This window comes from Ostrea edulis, chromosome 5 (genome assembly GCF_947568905.1).
Source record: "Ostrea edulis chromosome 5, xbOstEdul1.1, whole genome shotgun sequence".
Lineage (NCBI taxonomy): Eukaryota > Metazoa > Mollusca > Bivalvia > Ostreida > Ostreidae > Ostrea > Ostrea edulis.
This window is the reverse complement of record NC_079168.1, coordinates 91,075,834-91,097,016: the sequence shown is the minus strand read 5'-3', so window position 1 is coordinate 91,097,016 and position 21,183 is coordinate 91,075,834. Positions and strand designations below refer to the sequence as shown.

The 21,183-nt window shown below is 35.3% G+C and overlaps 1 protein-coding gene across 2 annotated transcripts in view; it reads left to right on the top strand.

The window, feature by feature from the left end:
* The window catches only part of LOC125650591 (thyroid receptor-interacting protein 11-like), a 38,820-nt gene that overhangs the window by 8,055 nt on the left and 9,582 nt on the right, over positions 1-21,183 (top strand). The window contains exons 3-11 of one of the 2 annotated variants that reach the window (XM_048879000.2): positions 2,095-2,152; positions 2,245-2,414; positions 6,919-6,934; positions 12,984-13,097; positions 13,195-13,276; positions 13,462-13,589; positions 14,330-14,463; positions 15,181-15,237; positions 15,414-15,569. In XM_048879000.2, coding sequence (XP_048734957.2) covers positions 2,095-2,152; positions 2,245-2,414; positions 6,919-6,934; positions 12,984-13,097; positions 13,195-13,276; positions 13,462-13,589; positions 14,330-14,463; positions 15,181-15,237; positions 15,414-15,566 — 912 coding nt within the window. In that variant the 3' untranslated portion in view covers positions 15,567-15,569. Of the gene's footprint in view, positions 1-2,094; positions 2,153-2,244; positions 2,415-6,918; positions 6,935-12,983; positions 13,098-13,194; positions 13,277-13,461; positions 13,590-14,329; positions 14,471-15,180; positions 15,238-15,413; positions 15,570-21,183 lie in introns of those variants that run through there. The other variant, XM_048879001.2, reaches the window with a different exon arrangement.

Below are 21,183 nucleotides of genomic sequence, written 5' to 3'. Positions count from 1 at the left end.
CGATGTAGAGCAGGAAGGCTTCTACCAAAATGTAAATTTCATGATCACCAGGGTAGGGGTTCTAACCCCAGGGCAGGGCTAAACTTACTATAAGTGTTTATGTGTAAAACACCTAAATAACATCTTCGTTAGTGTTATTGATACTAAATTGAAACTAAATGAATATTTAGAAAGAGCAGGTAGTCCTTTACCAAAATTGTAAATTTGATGATTTCAGGGGTAGGGTTTGGTATTAGGGTGGGGCCAAAATGGTCAGTTATTAAATCTGTGAACAAAACTTACATAAATTTGAAATTCTTGTTTTTCAATGAATTGCTTTGGAAATTATATGTTATATTTATACTGACTGAGACACTTGATGGATTGGCATGGTGAAAGTAGTTGCATGCACATTGGATTGAGTTTTTAATATTGGATAATGCTTTAACTTGTATAACTCTCCAATACTTGAGGAGACTTAATTTGATAAGGTTAAATTCTTACTATAAATGTCTATTGAACTAGCTATTTAATGAAACTTACTAAAACAAATGGCACTTTCTAAATGGGGGAACATTTTGGGAATATCTGTAACAGTCCCCATTACAATTACTAGCACTAGTTAGCTCACCTAAGCTTATAGCTCAAGTGAACTTTACTGATTGCCTGTTGTCAATCGTCTGTCCGACTGTCTGTAAACTTTACACATATTTTACTTATTCTCCAGAACCACTGGGCCAAATTTCAACAAAACTTGGCAAAAAGCATCCTTGGGTAAAGGGCTCTCAATTTTTATCCAAATAAAGGGCTATGCCCTCTTCAAAGGGGAGATAATCACAAAAATAGGCCTAAGGGTGGGGCCATTTAAAAATCTTCTCAAGAACCACTAGGCCAGAAGAGCTAACATTTACCTGAAAGCTTTCTGACATAGTACAGATTCAATTTTGTTAAAATTATGACCCCCGGGTGTAGGATGGGGCCACAATAGGGGATCAAAGTTTTATATACAAATATATAGGGAAAATCTTTAAAGATCTTCTTCTCAAGAACCACTGGGCCAGGAAAGTAGAAATTTATATGAAAGCTTTCTGACATAGTGCGCATTCAAGTTTGTTCAAATCATGACCTCCGGGAGTATGACTGGGCCACAATAGGGGATCAAAGTTTTACATACAAATATAAAGAGAACATCTTTAAAAGTCTTCTTCTCAAGAATCAATGGGCCAAAGAAGTTTACATTTACATGAAAGCTTCCTGACATAGTGTAGATTCAAATTTGTAAAAATCATGGCCCCTGGGGGTAAGTTGGAGCCACAATAGGGATCAAAGTTTTCCATGCGAATATATAGGGAAAATCTTTAAATATGGACCAAGGCGACTTAGGTGAGCGATGTGGCCCATGGGCTTGTTATTTATATTGTTGTGAGCTATCATGTATTTAGCATGAAACATACATATATTTAGGTAACTCCATACTCGTTGCCGCAACTCGCGTTATTATCTGATAAAAATAAAGAAAGTGTATTTATTTCCATTTATTAAAGTTGAAACTCAAATCACAATGTCAGAAAATTACAATTTTCCTTAAACAGCATCATCAAAATTTCAGAATAACTGATTATAACGATATAATAGCTTTCATAACAATTTCATGAAACTATTTCGTCACAAAAATATACAAACTGTCTGTGAAAGATAAAGGAAATCTATCACATAACGGAATTGAGAGAGAAATAAATGAAATCAGAGTTATTGCCCTTGGATTCAGTATTTTGAAGCATTTAATTCATTATTGATACATTACTTTTTACTTTTTGAATATTTTATGTTCAACAAGATTTTTGACAATATCTACTGGAAAATAATCCATTAAAATTTATGTTCCTATCCAATATAATTAAAATTAGTTCCTATGATCTGCTCATCTACTATAGCTACACATAGGTACAGTGTATTTATGTAGTGATAGTAGATGAGCAGATCATAGGATCTAATTTTAATTAGATTGTGTTCCTATCAATTGCATAAATCTAAATAAATCAATGATTTTGCAAAATCTTATGATGTCACACGAGGGTGGAATTACTTTAATTAAGTGTTGTTAATTTCATGCAGGTACAAAAGCACGATCAAAGTTTTGTTTCAGAAAAAGTGCTACCTGTCGTATCAATGGGTAAGTGTCCACAGTTAAGTTGCAACAATGTACATTATACAATTAGATATTCTCAAATTCAAGAAAATATTACCATGTTTTTTTTATTGAAGGATCTAGTCCAATTAAGCCCCAATCCAGTCTGGACATGGAAGGTGCTATGGTTGACAAAGCAATTGAAAATGTGCTAACTTTACCTCAAGAATTTCAGGAAGTTATGTCAATGCAAAAGTTGCAGAACAATGAAATAGCAAAGTTTGAAAAGTGTTTATCATCGATTCTGGTGAGTAACATAAAAGTAGAATTAAGTAAAATCCAAACTATGACATAAGAAATTATTAATTTTTTTTCTTGGAGTCTTTTGAACTTAGAAGTTTGTCGTCTGTTAGTCTTGTCCTTGTGTCCCTGTCAGTAAAACCCCGTAACAGAATTTCATGAAACGTTTTAGTTGATAATTATAGGACATGCTGTGTAGATGTGCATAAATTCCGATTCAATTTTTTTCTGGGAGTTATGCTCCTTTTGAACTTGGAATGTCACTCTAGGAATATGTTTGCGTATGCTTTAATTACTTTTGTAGAAGTCTTTAACATAGGAGGTAAATTGATGTTAAAAACATACAAAATCCTCCGATGTTAAAGATGTAACTCGAAAGGAGAAAATGCAACAGACCAGACTGGGATTCGAACCTGGGGCCCCTGAATATCAATTCAGGTGCTTTACCAACTGAGCTATCTGGCAACTGGTGATCGAACCTGGCTGACCACTACATTCCTCCTTCCTTAAATGTCTTCACACTTCAAGACATCAACCCACGATCTTAATCTCCTAGCAGGCATTTTCACCAGTGTCAGTTCCAGGGGCTATACTACGGCACTAAATATTACAGGAAGGGAGAAAATGCAACGGACCAGATGGTTACCATTTTTAGCTCACCTGAGCGAAATGCTCAAGTGAGCTTTTCTGATAAAAATTGGTCTGTTATCTGTTGGCGTCATAAACTTTTCACATTTTCGACTTTTTCTCAAGAACCATTGGGCCAATTTCAACCAGACTTGCCACAAAGCATCCTTGGGTGAAGGACTTTCTAGTTTGTTCAAATGAAGGGCCATGTCCGTTTCAAAGGGGAGATAATCACAAAAATGCAAAAATAGGATGGGGTCATTTAAAAATCTTCTTCTCAAGAACCACTGGGCCAGAAAAGCTGAAATTTATATGAAAGCTTCCTGAGATAGTGCAGATTCAAGTTTGTTCAAATCATCCCCCCCGGGTGTATGATGGGGCCACAATAGGGGATCAAAGTTGTACATACTAATATATAGGAAAAAACTTTAAAAATCTTTTCAAGAACCCCTGAGTCAGAAAAGCTGATATTTACATGAAAGCTTCCTGACATAATGCAGATTCAAGTTTGTTCAAATCATGGCCCCCGGAGGTTGGATGGGGCCACAATAAGGGATCAAAGTTTTACATACTAATTTATAGGATAAATCTTTAAAAATCTTCTTCTCAAGAACCACTGAGCCAGAAAAGCTAATATTTACTTGAAAGCTTCCTGACATAATGCAGATTCATGTTTGTTAAAATCATGGCCCCCTGGGGTGGGATGGGGCCACAATAGGGGATCAAAGTTTTACATGCAAATATATAGGAAAATCTTTAAAAATCTTAAGAACCGCTGAGCCAGAAAAGCCGAGATTTGTGCATGTGCATGTGGTAGATTTTACGAATACTTTGTAGATAGGTGGATGCCTTCCTGTCAAGCAGTTAATTAAACTAATTCGTAGGGGAGAACATCGTCGGAAACCCACGGTTGATTACGCTTCGTTCCTCTCTCCATCACCCGTGGGTCCATTCATACCTATTCGCTCATTTTCATGAATAATTCTTGAGGCAATTTGATTGGGCGCTTTACGTATACCCTCATCGTTGGAAACCCACGGTTGATTACGCTTCGTTCCTCTCTCCATCATGTGATGGAGAGAGGAACGAAGGGTAATCAACCGTGGGTTTCCGACGATGAGGAGTTATGGGACTTTGTTGAATTTGTAGATGCTACACTATAGGAACACTTTGTGGACGCAACTCCTCAGAAACCACTCAATGAATTTTGTTCATATTTTGTAGGATTGTTTGTCACCATATGTAGTTGATCATATTGTGCCGCCATTTTAATTTGACAAATTTTACAAGTTGATCATATTGTGCTGCCATTTTAATTTGACAAATTTTACAGGAGTTATGGGACTTTGTTTTGTATTTGTATAGTGCTACACTATAGGAATACTTTGTGAACGCAACTCCTCAGAGATCGCTCTATGGATTTTGTTCAAATTTTGCAGGATTATTAGTCACAATATGTAGTTGATCTTACTTCATTGCAATTTTCATTATACAAATTTTACAGGAGTTATGGGACTTTCATGCTTCAACACTTTTTGCAGTGCTGGGGGAGATTTGGCTACACGTAGCAATCTTGTTTTCATACAATAATTACAAGTAGGAAGTGATCCTACACCAGAGGAGCCTTTAGAATGTCCTGACTATGGACTTGATGTAGAACCTCTTTGAGATGGAAACTGGGGACTGGCTGTCTTTAAAACACCCAAATATTGAAAATGATCCATTTTCCTGCCACCAAGGCAAATTGAGTACCTCACCTAGAGGTCATAAATACGATACTACCAAGGTATAAAAAACATCAACCACCTAGGCCTTAAAAGGAACCACCAAGGTTCAGCCACCTAGGCTATATGAAGTAATATAGAAAAAAAATTACCTTTGCTAAATACGAAAAATGGCTGAAAGACCACAAGAAAGACTCAGCAGGTGAAAATATGTCCTTCTACTTGCATGGATGTTTAAAGGGTGAATAATATGTCACATGTACTTCCGCTTGAATATTAACCAATGAGGTTGGAATTGAGGAAAAGAAAGTGACCATTAAAAAGTGTATATATGCTTGACTGATTACATTTTATTGATTACCTAAGTATATCTCTTGATACTGGTATATTTAACCAAATATTTTTAAATTTATGGAACACCAAATATGAAATCTACTACAATAAGCTGAGGAGGGTAATCACTAGTTTGGTACCTGTGGATAAAAACACCTTGGAAAAATTATGTCGGTTTACAAAAAATCTGATACACCCCTTGCTCTAATTCAGAAAGAGACAGTTATGATAAAGTTATAGAGAGCATTATTTCAGTATTTGAATGCAGAGAAATCTCCAAATATTAAACATTTTGATTTAATTGATGATCAGTTGTTATCATTCAGTATATCAGGGACCTTCCCTGAATTTTACGTTCCGTACACATGTCTGTTGTAACATTCTTAAGTTACAGTACTAGCATACTAGTATCAGATATAACGGTGTATGTTGTAACATTCTTAAGTTACTAGTATCAGATATAACGGTGTATGTTGTAACATTCTTAAGTTACTAGCATACTAGTATCAGATATAACGGTGTATGTTGTAACATTTTTAAGTTACTACAGGTAGTATCAGATATAACAGTGTATGTTGTAACATTCTTAAGTTACTAGTATCAGATATAACGGTGTATGTTGTAACATTCTTAAGTTACTAGCATACTAGTATCAGATATAACAGTGTATGTTGTAACATTCTTAAGTTACTAGCATACTAGTATCAGATATAACAGTGTATGTTGTAACATTCTTAAGTTACTAGTATCAGATATAACAGTTTATTATATACCCATCAATGTATTGTTTGTTGATACTGTGGATTTCACAGCATGTGATCCGGTTTTGCGGATCACCACACTGTGGTTTTCTGATTCTGTATCAGTATCCTCTGAAACTGATGCCGTCACAATGACGTCACAATGTATCAACGCTACGTTATTTGTGGAAAATATTGACTGCGTCATAAACAAAACGCAGTGTACACAAAATAGAATTTCATGGTATGTCTGTGTTTTTAATAATTTAGATTACATTTATTATCTTATAAATGTGGATTTAAAATACATAAGGGGGTATATAATAAATTTATCATTACTACAGTAACTTGATCCGAAGAGTTGGATCACGTCTCGTTGACAGGCGCGGATCATCAGATCAAACTCGACGCTTCGCGTCTCGTGTGATCTGATGATCCTCGCCTGTCAACTCGACGTGATCTGACTCTTCGGATCAAGTTACTGTAGTAATAATATATATGTATGTTGTAACATTCTTAAGTTACTAGCATACTAGTATCAGATATAACAGTGTATGTTGTAACATTCTTAAGTTACTAGTATCAGATATAACAGTGTATGTTGTAACATTCTTAAGACCACACTGTGGTTTTCTGATTCCGTATCAGTATCCTCTGAAACTGATGCCGTCACAATGACGTCACAATGTATCAACGCTACGTTATTTGTGGAAAATATTGACTGCATCATAAACAAAACTGCGTACACAAAATAGAATTTCATGGTATGTCTGTGTTTTTAATAATTTAGATTACATTTATTATCTTATAAATGTGGATTTAAAATACATAAGGGGGTATATAATAAATTTATCATTACTACAGTAACTTGATCCGAAGAGTTGGATCACGTCTCGTTGACAGGCGCGGATCATCAGATCAAACTCGACGCTTCGCGTCTCGTGTGATCTGATGATCCTCACCTGTCAACTCGACGTGATCCGACTCTTCGGATCAAGTTACTGTAGTAATAATATATATGTATGTTGTAACATTCTTAAGTTACTAGTATCAGATATAACAGTGTATGTTGTATATGCTTTTGCAGGAACAGGAAAAAATAGGTAAGAACATGTTCATGCACAGTGCACTATTCTATGCATCAACTGCAAATTTAAAGTAACAAAGCACAAAGATATTTAAACTTGTACATCTTGCTAAAGTATGCAATCAAATAGTGTTTCTTTTCCTTTATATGAATTATTTGATTTTCTAGTGCCTTTCATATAACTTGAAGATCAATATGTTTTTAAACATTTGAAATTTAGCCATTAGTTTCATATTTCCTGCCAACTGCAAGATTTTGATTTTTCAACCTTTTGAGATGACTACCTTGTCATATACTTTCAGAAAATTCAATGAAAACTGAGCTAGGGATATAATTACAAGAGGCCCATGGGCCACATCACTCACCTGAGTCACCTTGACCATGCCTTTGTTCAGCTGTTTTGATTTTTAAGATTTTTTTTTATCGATCTTTATTCCCTTGAAAAATTGTGGCCCCTACCTAGCCCCAAAAGATTACAAAACAACTGAAAATGAATTCACATAACACAGAGATGCATTAACACCAATATGACTAACATGATTTTGCTGTTCTGGATAAGACCAAGGTCACAAGGTCATTGATCATGGTATGATATCTTGCCATAAGAAATCTATATACAAAATATGAAAGATCTACTTTAGATAGTTCAGGAGATATTGAATAGGTCAGAGACTTAAAAGTACCTCCAACTCCAAGGTCAGGGTCACAAGGTAAAACTTTTCAAAATAATAAGGTCTTGCTATAAAAACTCTATACAGAATATGAACGCCCTAATTTAAATAGTTCAGGAGTTATTGAATAGGTCAGTGTTTCTTTTAAAAGTAGGTCAAACTTAAGGTCAAAAGACAAACAACATTGTGTATAAGGTCTTGCAATAAAGAATCTAAATACAAATAATGAAAGCCCCACCAAAAATAGTCCCGTGGGGATCCGGGTTAAAATTGGTCCTCAGTTCCCCTTACTTGTTATACCCCCCGCAACAAGTTTGTGGGGGGGTATACTGGAATCGGGTTGTCCGTCTGTCTGTCCGTCCGTCCGTCCATCTGTAGACGCAATGGTTTCCGGGCTCTAAAGCATTATCCTTTCCACCTACCGTCACCATATCATATATATGGACTACCCATGGGATGAAGATGTTCCCTATCGATTTTGGGGTCAAAGGTCAAGCGCACTGGACATCGAAGTAGCAATATGGTTTCCGGGCTCTAAAGCGTTATCCTTTCCACCTACAGTCACCATATCATACATATGGACTACCCATGGGATGAAGATGTTCCCTATCGATTTTGGGGTCAAAGGTCACGCGCACTGGACATCGAAGTAGCAATATGGTTCGGTTTGTCATGCCATTTGTTTTTTACACTCAGAAAAGAGGTAGTTTATACCTATTATCAACACCCTTTGGGAGATTGGGGTAAGCGGGGGGTGTATTCTTAGTGAGCATTGCTCACAGTACCTCTTGTTGTAAGAGGCGACTAAATGGGGCGGTCCTTTGGATGAAACCACAAAAACCAAGGCCCTGTGTCACAGCAGGTGTGGCACGATAAAGATCCCTTCCTGCTCATAGGCTGTAAGAGTCAAGAATAGGCCTAATTTTTGCAGCCCTTCACTGGCAATTGTGACGTCTCCACATGAGTGAAAAATTCTCAAGTGGGATGTTAAACAATATACAATCAATCAACCCACCTAGAATAGTTCTGGATATATTTAATTGGTTATGTCTTCTTAAAAGTATGTTAAACTCTAAGGTCATGATATGAAATGAAAGCCTTGCCATAAGAAATATGTAGGACTCCAAAGTGCGATGGTCACGCCAAAGTGCGATGGTCCACACTCATGCGCCAAAGTGCAATGGTCTGACACGTCAAAGTGCGATGGTGTGAGATGAATGCGCCATAGTGCTATGGTGTCGACATACAAAGTTCGATGGTACATACTTGGTTTGTAAATGGCAGTATTTTGGTACAGGCTGTACCATCCGTGTGTTGTTTCATCAAAACATCAGTGCATAATCCATGCACAAAAAATAAGAATAAAAACAGTTTCAATACCATTTAGTTGTTGTATTATTAAATGCTGTCTGATGTGTTTCATGCAGATTGTTAGGCTGTTCTTGGCACACTGATTTTGACTACAGATAACTCCGTTTACCTGATCAAGATATGGGGCTCATGGCGGGTGTGACTGGTCGACAGGGGATGCTTACTCCTCCTAGGCACCTGATCCCACCTCTGGTGTGTCCAGGGGTCCGTGTTTGCCCAACTCTCTATTTTGTATTGCTTATAAGAGTTATGAGATTGATCACTGTTTGTTATCTTCACCTTTCATTAAACACAAAAATTTTCAATGCGAATTTTTAGAATGTTTTGCATTATAGCACACCCCCAAGAATTTATTACGTGTATATCACAAGTAATAAATGATCATTAATCAAAGAATGTTTAGGCGAAGTAGATAGTTCGACCACAAATGTACTTTGTCGTTCTCACAATCCTCAACAGTGTAAACCTCGTCCATGACAATCTTAATTACCTGTGCCTTCCTCCAATACATCCCGAAGAAGTTGGTGTCAGCACTGCAGCAGAAAGAACCTTCGTTGGGGACAAACTGACGTTGCATTTCTTGGGTTTTATTTTGAAAGACGTTAAGAATGATGTGATGTCATAAACGTTCCTGAACCACGCACCATCGGACTTTGGCGTGACCATCGCACTTTGCACAGGCATCCGTTATGTTAACAAACCATCGCACTTTGGCGCAAACCATCGCACTTTGGCGTGACCATCGCACTTTGGAGCGACCATTGCACTTTAGAGTCTTTCAAATATACATACAAGATATGAAAGATTTACCTTAAAGGGACTGGTTCACGTTTTCTGGAAATAAAATATTTGTCATTTTTTTATGTTTTAAAGCATTAAAAATATAACTCATATAATGTTGACAACCAAAATCTGGACTTTCTGAATGCAAGGATAAGAGCAATATTTTAACCTTATCTCTTGTGTTATGTAAACAAATACTCGAGTTAAACAACCAGTGAAATGTTTATTTTGTAATATAAAGCATTCTAATTTTGCACAGTCACAAATTTACCTTTTAGGCCAAAAATAAATAGATAAATAAAATTTAATAGAGTTTCAGGCCAAAAATTTCAAATTTTGATGAGGCAGGCAGGTATTTTCTCTTTACTTGGCTGTAGCGTGATTCATCTTTCCTTTTTAATGTTGACTGTAGAATGAGTTACCTTTTCTTTTTCATATATAGAATAAGCAATCCTCACCAGAGGGCGCTATGCTATGCTCCACAACACTTGAAAGTGAAGCTTGCGTAGCGCGCCCTCTGGTGAGAGATTGATAGAATAAGCTATTGAATTGGCAACCTATTGCCATTGGTCTTCATTTGTCATCCATTAAGAATTTACATTTTTTCTTGAATTTTTGGTGTGAAGCATCTCTAAGATTAAGAGAAAAATCAATTGTGCAATTTATGACCTTACCACCCCTGGGGCTTCATGAGTGGGGCCAGATATGATTAAAATTGTCTTCTTTTTTTTAAATCTTCTCTACTCCCACAGATGTGGGAGAAAAACTAAATGCATGGTCATGATGTTCATGAAACCCTTTATCAAAATTGTGAAATTATGGTTCCTGGGTCAAGGGTTCAGGCCCTAGGGCAGGGCCAATATGACCATAAAGTGAACATATATAAAATCTTATAAAATCCCATTTATATTTGAGAAAAACTAAATGATGTCCATGAAGCTTAGACTCTATCCAAATCTTGAAATGCCTTAGGACAGGGCCAATAAGGCCATACAGGGAAAATGTATTAAATCTTAGAAAATCTTCTCTACTACCAAATATATTGAGAAAAGCTAAATGCATGACTATGATGCCCATGGATCTCTCTACCTACAATGTAAATTGTAAGGTTCATGGTTCCTGAGTTAAGGGTTGAGGCCCTTGGGCGTGGCCAATATATAGCATGATTTTAATCTGCACTATGTTAGGAAGCTTTCATGTAAATTTAACTTTTCTAGCCCAGTAGTTCTTGAGAAGAAGATTTATAGATCACCAGCAGAGTTTATTGCAATTGGTCTGGGTCCATTGTCCTGCATTAACAATTGAACATTTTTAACTTCTTGATAACTATCTTTCCAATTCTTTTGAAATTTGGTATGAAGCATCTTTTGGACAAGGGGGACATACTTTGTAAATGTCAGGATTCCTCCACTCCATGGGCCTTAGGGATGGGGTAAAAACTGTAAAAAAAAAAAAAAAAAGTAAAAAAAATAAAAAATTACCAATTTTCAAAAATATTCTTCTCTTCAACGGTATGTGTAAGAAAAACTGAATGCATAGTGATTGTAAAGCAGAAAGGCCTTAACCAAAATTATAAATTTCATGATCCCTGGGATAGAGGTTCTGAGTCCAGAGCGGGGCCAAACTTGGTATATAGTATTTATTTGTAAAACATTTAGAAAAACGTTTTCTTCAATGCTATTGAAACTAAATGGATATTTGGAATGAGCTGGTAGTCCTTTACCAAAATTGTAAATGATCCCAGGGGGAGGGGTTTTGGTATCAGGGTGGGGCCAAAATGATCAAATGTGTTAACACTTGAACATTTTTAACTTCTTCTTGATAACTACTTTACCAATTCTTTTGAAATTTGGTATGAACCATATTTGGGACGGGGGGGGGGGGGGGGGGGTTGGGGGGGGGCATAAATTATAAATTTCTGGATTCCTGCACCCCAGTGGCCTTGGGGATGGAGCAAAAACTGCCAAAAATTTAACCAATTACTGCTCTCACTTCTCATTGCTGCAACCCAAGTTCGATCCCCGTGATTGGCAGTGGTTATTTGTGAGAGGTACATATGATGGTTGCCCGCTCAGACATGTGGGTTTCCTCCAAATACTCTGGTTTCCTCCCACATAAATGACCCCCTAGTGCAAACATCTGTGCATCAAAGGACCCCATTGGAAATAAACTTTCAAGCTTTCATGGATTATCCTTGGGATTTATATATGTGTGTTTGCACATACCAAATAAACATTTTTATTTTTTTATTTTATTCAAAACTCTTCTTCTCTACAACTTCATATTTCTAAGAAAAACTAAATGTATTAGTGATGTAGTGCAGGATGTCCTCTATCAAAGTGTAAATTTCATGATCCCTGGGGTAGAAGGTCTGATACTAGGGTGGGACCATACTTGTTATATATAGTGTATATGCGTAAAACATTTAAATATCTTCTTTAATACTGTTGATACTAAATTGAAACTAAATAGATATTTAAAAGGAGTAAGTAGTTCTTTACCAAAATTGTAAATTTCATGATCCTAGAGGGTTTGGTTCCAGGGTGGAGCCAAAATTATTATGACCATTATTGTCTTTATCATTTGAAAGACTTCTTCAAGCTTGCTGATACAGTTTTAGAATAAGTGCATATTTAGGAAATGTACCAAAATTGTGAATTTTGCAAAACCCAGGAATTTTTACTCTAGGACAGGTCCAAATTAGTCATATCGTGTTAATATTATGTACATGGATATTATATGTAAAGCCTTTCATCAGTATGAGCACTTTCGAGGGCATTTAAGTATTAAGAATACATCTTGTTTCATGAATATTAGAATTTGGATTAGATATTCAGAACAGGAAATTTTTTGTAGTCCTTGGGACTAGTGATACTTTTAATACTCTAGGTGACCGATAAAGCCTGTGGGCTTCTTTTTAAAAGACTCCATCTCATTTTTGTGATTATTTCCCCTTTCAAGGGGGCATGACCCTTCATTTTAACAAACTTGAATCCGATAAGTTGTACCAAGTTTGATTGAAATTGGCCTATTGGTTCTGGAGAAGAAGATAAAAGTGTGAAAAGTTTACGGACAAACGGGGATCAGAATAGCTCACATGAGCTTTTAGCTCAGGTGAACTAAAATAAAAAGATACCCACCAATGGCAATGGTTTAGATACTAGAAGTCAACTGAGTTCTTCCATTGTTGTTATGAATTTCAGTATCCAATTATTATTTTCATTTCTTTTTAAAATATAGCTGCAAACAACAATGAAGCCATTTTACAGGACATTTCTTCAATTGATCGAAAGATTTATTTTACAAAAGAATCTTTTGCTGAAAAACTGAATATGTGTTCCAAACTTACTAAAGGTATGTTGGATAAACATTGTATTTTGTATTGATTGCATAGTTAAATCCAAGCTTTCGTATATTTTATATACCGATACATACAACTATTAATTGGTAGATATTGAAGAGTTAATAACTGAGGTTGAGCAACTGAATCAAAAGATGAAAAAATCAAAAGGCAGCTTAGATGAGGAGTTGAAGTTAGTAACTAATGAAGTGTTTAAAATATAAAGACCATTGATTGCTCATTCCTTCGAAATGAAATGTTAAAAAAAAACCCAGAGTAATTGTAATGCCAATATATTAGTTCAAACGTGATCTTTTTTTATTATTTCTCTGATGTTAAGCTAGGACATCAATTATTCTGTGTAATTATTTGGTTTAGGATAATACACAGTTATGAGGATAAGATGAAACATTACAAAATAAAATCACAAAATTTTGAGGCCTCGTCAGATCTTCAGGGAGAGTCATTGGAAATACAGGAACGTTTAAACCAACTACAAACAGAAAGTGAGTGACCAATAGATATAGGACTTCTCCAAAGATTTTTAAAATACTTTTTATATACATATCTCTAGATAGATTAATAAAACTTTAGATGAAATGATTCAGAACATTTTTAGCTCACCTGAGCCGAAGGTTCAAGTGAGCTTTTATGATCACATTTTGTCTGTCCGTCTGTAAACTTTTTACATTTTCGACTTCTTCTCCAGAACCACTGGGCCAATTTCAACCAAACTTGGCCAAAAAGCATCCTTGGGTGAAGGGCTTTCAAGTTTGTTCAAATGAAGGGCCATGTCCTTTTCAAAGGGGAGATAATCACAAAAATAGGGTGGGGGTCATTTAAAAATCTTCTCAAGAACCACTGGGCCAGAAAAGCTGAAATTTATATGAAAGCTTCCTGACATAGTGCAGATTTAAATTTGTTAAAATCATGGCCCCCCGGGGTTGGATGGGGCCACAATAGGGGATCAAAGTTTTACATACAAATATATAGGAAAAATCTTTAAAAATCTTCTTCTCGAGAACCACTGAGCCAGAAAAGCTGATATTTACATGAAAGCTTCCTGACATAATGCAGATTCAAGTTTGTTCAAATCATGGCTCCCGGGGGTTGGATCGGGCCACAATAGGGATCAAAGTTTTGCATGCAAATATATAGGAAAAATCTTTAAATATGATCCAAGGTGACTCAGGTGAGCGATGTGGCCTCTTGTTTTATTACTAATAGATAATGAACTTTATTATAGGAAACCAGTCATCACTGGAGACAGCGTGCCAAGAAACGTTTAATGAATTTAAAGAAAAGTTTGAAAACCAAATAAAAGAAAATAAGAAACTAATTTCAGAAAATGAAAGGCAGATTGCAGATAAGTACTCCCAAGTAAGAAGTATGTTAGGCTTGATATTCATTTCTTTTAAAAGTATGAAGTTATAATAATTATTTTTCTTTTCAATAGCAGATTGTATTTTGTATTGTATTATATTTCAAACTTCGAATCAAACAGCCTGACAAAACAAGTTTTTCAATTTTAAAGGGACTGGTTTACGTTTTTTGAAAAAAAAAGTATTTTTCATTTTTGATGTTAAACATTAAAAATATAACTCATTTAATGTTTTCAGACAGCCCAAATTTTGACCTTCTGATTGCAGGAATAAAAGCAATATTTTAGCCTTAAATCTGTGTTACGTAAACAAAGACTTTCTATGTTTACAAACAAAGTGAAATGTTGATTTTGTAATTTAAAGCATCTTAATTTTGCACAGTCAAAAATTTAACTGTTAGATGACACATTTTACCTAAAGAATACTTGAAATGCGATAGATATAATAACTTAAGATCAATATCCATTTCTTTTGAAAACTTTGTAAACAATAACATACTGCAACCTTCGTTTACAAAACAAATAATAAACTCTCTAAAATGAGCTGTGATAATGACTATAACCTTTATTTTTTTTATTTTTTTTTTTTTGGGTGAAATCTTTTAAACATACCAGACAGTTGATTTTGATCATTAAAAGTAAAAAACAGAACTTGGGGGGGGGGGGGGGATTTTGTGATTCCGTCCCTTTATGAAATTAATTGATGTTTTCCATAGATTTCACATGAGAAGAAGAAGCAGGAGAATATGAGCAAGAGCCTTCAAGTTCTTGAAGTATGTGAGATAATCTTTATTCGGGGGGGGGGGGGGGGGGGGGGGGGGCACAACAACCCGTGTTGATATATAAATGTAAAATTTATATTTGAATATAAAAAAAAAAACAGTTCTATATTTTCATTACAGTTTTATGGCGAAAATGTTTATTATTAAATAAAACATGTATATCTTAGAAAAGGAATGCTGCGCAGTTACTTCGAATAAGGAAGCAAGTTTCGGAAGCACAGATGAGAAATCGTACATGGAATAGTCAAATACAACAACTTCAGCAAAATATATTGGTGTTACATGAAAAAATTCAGAGTAGTACTGTGAATCTACAATAGAGTGTAAGTAATAAGATACAGGGATTGGCTTATGGCATTTACAGGTAGTATTACGCTATAACAGATGTAAGTAATAAGATACAGGGATTGGCTTATGGCATTTACAGGTAGTATTACACTATAACAGATGTAAGTAATAAGATACAGGGATTGGCTTATGGCATTTACAGGTAGTATTACACTATAACAGATGTAAGTAATAAGATACAGGGATTGGCTTATGGCATTTACAGGTAGTATTACACTATAACAGATGTAAGTAATAAGATACAGGGATTGGCTTATGGCATTTACAGGTAGTATTACGCTATAACAGATGTAAGTAATAAGATACAGGGATTGGCTTATGGCATTTACAGGTAGTATTACGCTATAGCAGATGTAAGTAATAAGATACATGGATTGGCTTATGGCATTTACAGGTAGTATTACGCTATAGCAGATGTAAGTAATAAGATACATGGATTGGCTTATGGCATTTACAGGTAGTATTACGCTATAGCAGATGTAAGTAATAAGATACATGGATTGGCTTATGGCATTTACAGGTAGTATTACGCTATAACAGATGTAAGTAATAAGATACATGGATTGGCTTATGGCATTTACAGGTAGCATTATGCTATAACAGATGTAAGTAATAAGATACAGGGATTGGCTTATGGCATTTACAGGTAGTATTATGCTATAACAGATGATTGCAACCAGAACCTAGCTACTGGTGTGTTAACACAAAAAAATCATGCAAGTTGAAAATGAAGCTAGAAGGTGGATTTGAAAAGTTTTTATACACCATGATCTTTAAACAGGACGTATTGTGGTACAGCGATGTTTGTACATCCATCCACTCGGGGTTTTATTGACCAATCACAGTCATGATAACAGATTTCTATACTTTAAGGCTGCACCCACAGATAATACGTGTTTGGAAATGATAGTGGGAAAAAAGCAGATCGCTGTGTTAGAAGCATTGTCAAGCTTGCAGATCACTCTGTTAGAAGCATTGTCAAGCTTGCAGATCACTCTGTTAGAAGCATTGTCAAGCTTGCAGATCGCTCTGTTAGAAGCATTGTCAAGCTTGCAGATCGCTCTGTTAGAAGCATTGTCAAGCTTGCAGATCACTCTGTTAGAAGCATTGTCAAGCTTGCAGATCACTCTGTTAGAAGCATTGTCAAGCTTGCAGATCACTCTGTTAGAAGCATTGTCAAGTATGTGGCTATATCAAATGAAATCCGCCTTAACAATAGAGGGTATGCTTACAAATTCTGTGTCAGTAAATTTATTTTGATTGGCTGTTGTGTCAGTTTTTCCCAACTGGCAATCCTTGTATTATATCCCTGAAATTGTTTTTTTTTTTTTTATCCAAACATATTATGGAAGTTCCACATATACTTTGTATGTTGGACGGGGTAGGTCAGTTGATATGTGAATATAATATTCATAAATTCGAAGGTTTTCTTAATCATACAATCACGACTCTGACATAGTGTGAAGACAATATAAGCATGGTTAGTGATGATGGTATGTATGAAGTGACAAGGATTTTGATTTTCTTCAATTTTTGACATAACTACAGGTTGACTTTGGTCAGGTTTATTTTTTAGGAAGAGAGTCCATGGTTTGTCTGTCTAACATCTCTCATAGTTTTAAAGGTATGGCCTTATAATATATCAGTTTTTAGGAAAGATTATAAAGTGGGTTCAAGATTTGTCCATTCAGTTCCTCTCCCAGTGTTTGAAGAATTGTGCAAGTATTGCAATAATTTTCTGATTTTCATTGATGTTTGAAAAATTTCAGATTTTTTAACTTGGTGAATTTTCGTGGCAAAATATTTTAATATTTTACATACAGAGCTATTGGTTTGTTTATTTATTTCCTGTCACAGTTATTAATTAAGCCAGGACTTTTCATTCATGCATTGCAAAAGAAAGTATATCACATCTTGGCCAATACAGTACATGTACATTGTACTACCTTAAGTAAAGTTCTACAATTCATTGTACTTTTGCCATGTTCACTAATTAATGCCACAGAATGTTAACTGCTTAGACATTGATAAGTGAACATAGCAAAAATGTCATTGAATACAAACTTTTTTAACCGCTCACTCAGTGGTAGAATGTTCTCTTCATAACTGGAAGGTTGTGAGTTTGAGCCTTGCTCATGCCATGGCCACATCAACCTTAATAAACATTGCTCCTTTGCCAAATGCTTAGCATTTAGAAGTGAGAATTGTGGATCTTTTGAATATGACCTTAAAAACGGAGGTCTCGTGTCACGGCAGGTGTTGGAACGTATCATAAAGAACTCTCCCCACCGCTAAGCATATAGATCTAAATTTGTGGTACTTCATCTACAGCTGGTGATGTCTCAATATTGTGAAATATTCTCAACGAGATGTAAAAAGGAAAGCAAACTACTAGCAAAAACACTTTTCATAAGCTTGTGATGGGCAAATAATGTACCATTTCAGGTTCTTGTTATTTTTAGCCCACTTGAGCTAAAAACTTGAGTATTAGCTTTTCTGATCGCATTTTGTCCATCGTCTGTCTGTAAACCTTACACATTTTCATCTTTTCCAGAACCACTGGGCCAGTTTCATTCAAACCTCCATGAGTGAATGAGATTCAAATTGGTCCATGCTGCCTTCAAATAGGAGATAATTAAAAAAGGCAAAAATAAGATGGGTTCATTTAAAAATCTTGTTCTTCAGGAGGAATAACATATCATCATCATAGCTGATTTCCTTTTGAAACATGAACATCAGCGATATATGTATATTCCTTTTAAATCTAATTGCCTAGTTGGGTAGCTCAATATCGACTGCTGATCTGTAGGTCATGCATTCAAGTCTAGCAGGGGTTTTCATTTTTATCATATTACTTTCTACTAAAACTGCATTTTTTATTAGATAAAGTAAATTTGAACGTTTTCAATTTGAACGTTTTAAATTTCAAAATATGATTGTACATATCCTACACTTTCCATCTGAATCAGATTTCTCTGGTGTGTTTTTCCTCCTTAACAACCACTGGGCCAGAATAGTTAAAATTTTGAAAGCTTCCTGACATAGAGCATATTTAAGTTTGTTCAAATCATGGCCCTTTGGGGTAGGGTGAGGCTACAATTTAGAAAAATCTTTAAAAATATTCTTCTGAAGATAAACTTGGCCAGAAAAGTTGAAATAAAGTTTCCTGTCAGAGAAGATTCAAGTCTGTTCAAATCATGACCACCAGGGGTATGGTGCACGGGACCACCATAGGAGGTCAAAGTTTGTATGCAAATGTATAGGAAAATATTTTAGAATCTTCTTCACAAGAACAGAACCATGGTTAGTCATGTTGATATGCAAGTATCCCTAGGTAGTGTAGATTCAATTTTATTCAAACTGTAGAGGCCACATCGTCACAAACCATGGCCAATATGTACGATCCTCTCCTATCTGGAGAGCTATATGCAGACTCCGGACCGTGGCTTGAGACGATGCCTGAAGTAGGACTGGGCCAAAATGGGGATCAAAGCTTTACATGGGAATTTAAAGGGAAACATCATTAAAAATCTTCATCAAAGCCATTTGATATGCAAGTATTTTTAGGTAGTTCAAATTTAAATTTGTTCAATTCAGTGGCACTGGGGTTGGATGGGGCCACAATACTTCTCATTACCAGCACATTAGAGTTATCGCGCTTTGATGACTCTTGTGCGTCATTGGTAAGAAAATGCACAAGTCTCGCGAGCAAGTGCGAGATTACTGGGACATAAACGAAACGTTCATAGCACACACACCCCTTTTTTTAAAGTTAAAGTACATGGTGTACTTTTAAATAAAATAGCCATTGGTCAAACTGCATTTTAAAAATATTCTAACCCTAGTTTATCAAGGATGTTACATGTTTTTTTTAAAACTCTACTACACCTATTATAAAAATTCCAAGCAACGATGTTCTCTGTCCTAAGACAATCAATATTTTCTAATTTTCAAAATAGCTTAGATGCAGTTTAGAAACGCATTTGTTGTGTTAATTAGTGTTACAAACGTCTAAAAAAAATGCCGTTTGGCAAATATATAACTTATTCTAAAATATTTGAAAATGAGAGAGAGAGAGGGTGGGGGGTACATTAACGAGTACAAAGTCCATGCCATATGAACCTGTCCAAATTGTATGATTAAATAGAATGTCTTCATAATAGGACAGAATGATTTTAATAACATATGAATCCCATTAATTACAAGAAAAGTTATTGTGTCGGATGTGTATATTGGTTTTTTCCTTCACAGTTCTTCTTGCGATTGATGCTTTATATCGGTCAGATTTGGCAGATTTAGTACCTGTACTCCTTCAAATAGTTTGATAAGTTCGTCTGTATTCTTGTAAGAATAATCAATTCCTAAATTTGCCTTTAGAATTTTAATCAGTGTCGTGGTTTGCAGTCGGTTATAATATGTATTCGATACCATAATTTATATTACGTATGCCTAAGTAATGTTTACGTATGTTGTCCCGGTAGCACGACTTTACGCGCCTTTAATTTGAAGAGTTTCAATAATGGAAATGATAAGTATTGGAGGTCCAAGTATACAGGAAATTTAATTTAAACAAATTCTTTTTAAGAGTAGCAGAGTCGCACTAAATCATATTCGAAAGCAAATATTCCCAATTTGGATTTAATTTTTTTTATGAACCACTATTACTATTAGTCAGGGGCATATTGTTTTGTCCTGTCTTTCTGTCTGTTCGAAATTTTAACCTTGCTCATAACTTTTGAATGGTTAGTGATAGGGCTCACATATTTGACATGCAGATCCCTTGTAACAAGACCTTTTCTTCTGGTACCAAAGATTTCAACCTTGTGACCTTGACCTTGGTGACTGACCTACCTTTAAGAAAGCCTAATCTATTCAGCATCTCCTGAACTATTTAGGGTAGACCAATCTAATTAAAATCAGACTTCTTAGATTCGTGCCGTGTACTCTGTGTATTGTAGCGATTGTGAGCGTATTCTGGATCTGATTTTAATTAGATTGTAGGGTAGGCTTTCATAATTTTTATATCGATGCCTTACTTTTCATAATTGATCTTGACGTTGGAGTTTGACCCAAATTTCAAAACTAGAACCTTACATCTAACTTTAAAATAGTGAGTGATCAGGTTCTCTTATATCATTTATGCATTGCTTGTGACTTAACCTATTTTTGGTGTCAAAATTTTTAACCTTGTGACCTAGACCATGGAAATTGACTTATTTTTAAGAAAACCTATTGAATATATCCTGAACTATTTAGGTAGGGCTTTCATATTTTTTTAAAAGATTCTTTATTGCAAGACTTCATTTGATACCATTGTATTTGACCTTGATCTTGGATTTTTACATATTTTAAAGAAAACAAATCCTATTCAATATCTTCAGAACTGTTTAAGGTAGAGTTTTCATATTTTGCATATGAATTTCTTATGGCAAGGCATTTCATTTTATACTAGGTTCTATGATCATTACCTTCTCCAGAATAGTAAGGTCATGTTAGTCGTATGGGTGTTGAGACATCTCCATGTTATGTGAATTCATGTTTGGTTATGTCGTGACCCTTTGGGGCTAGGTAGGAGCCACAATATGGGGT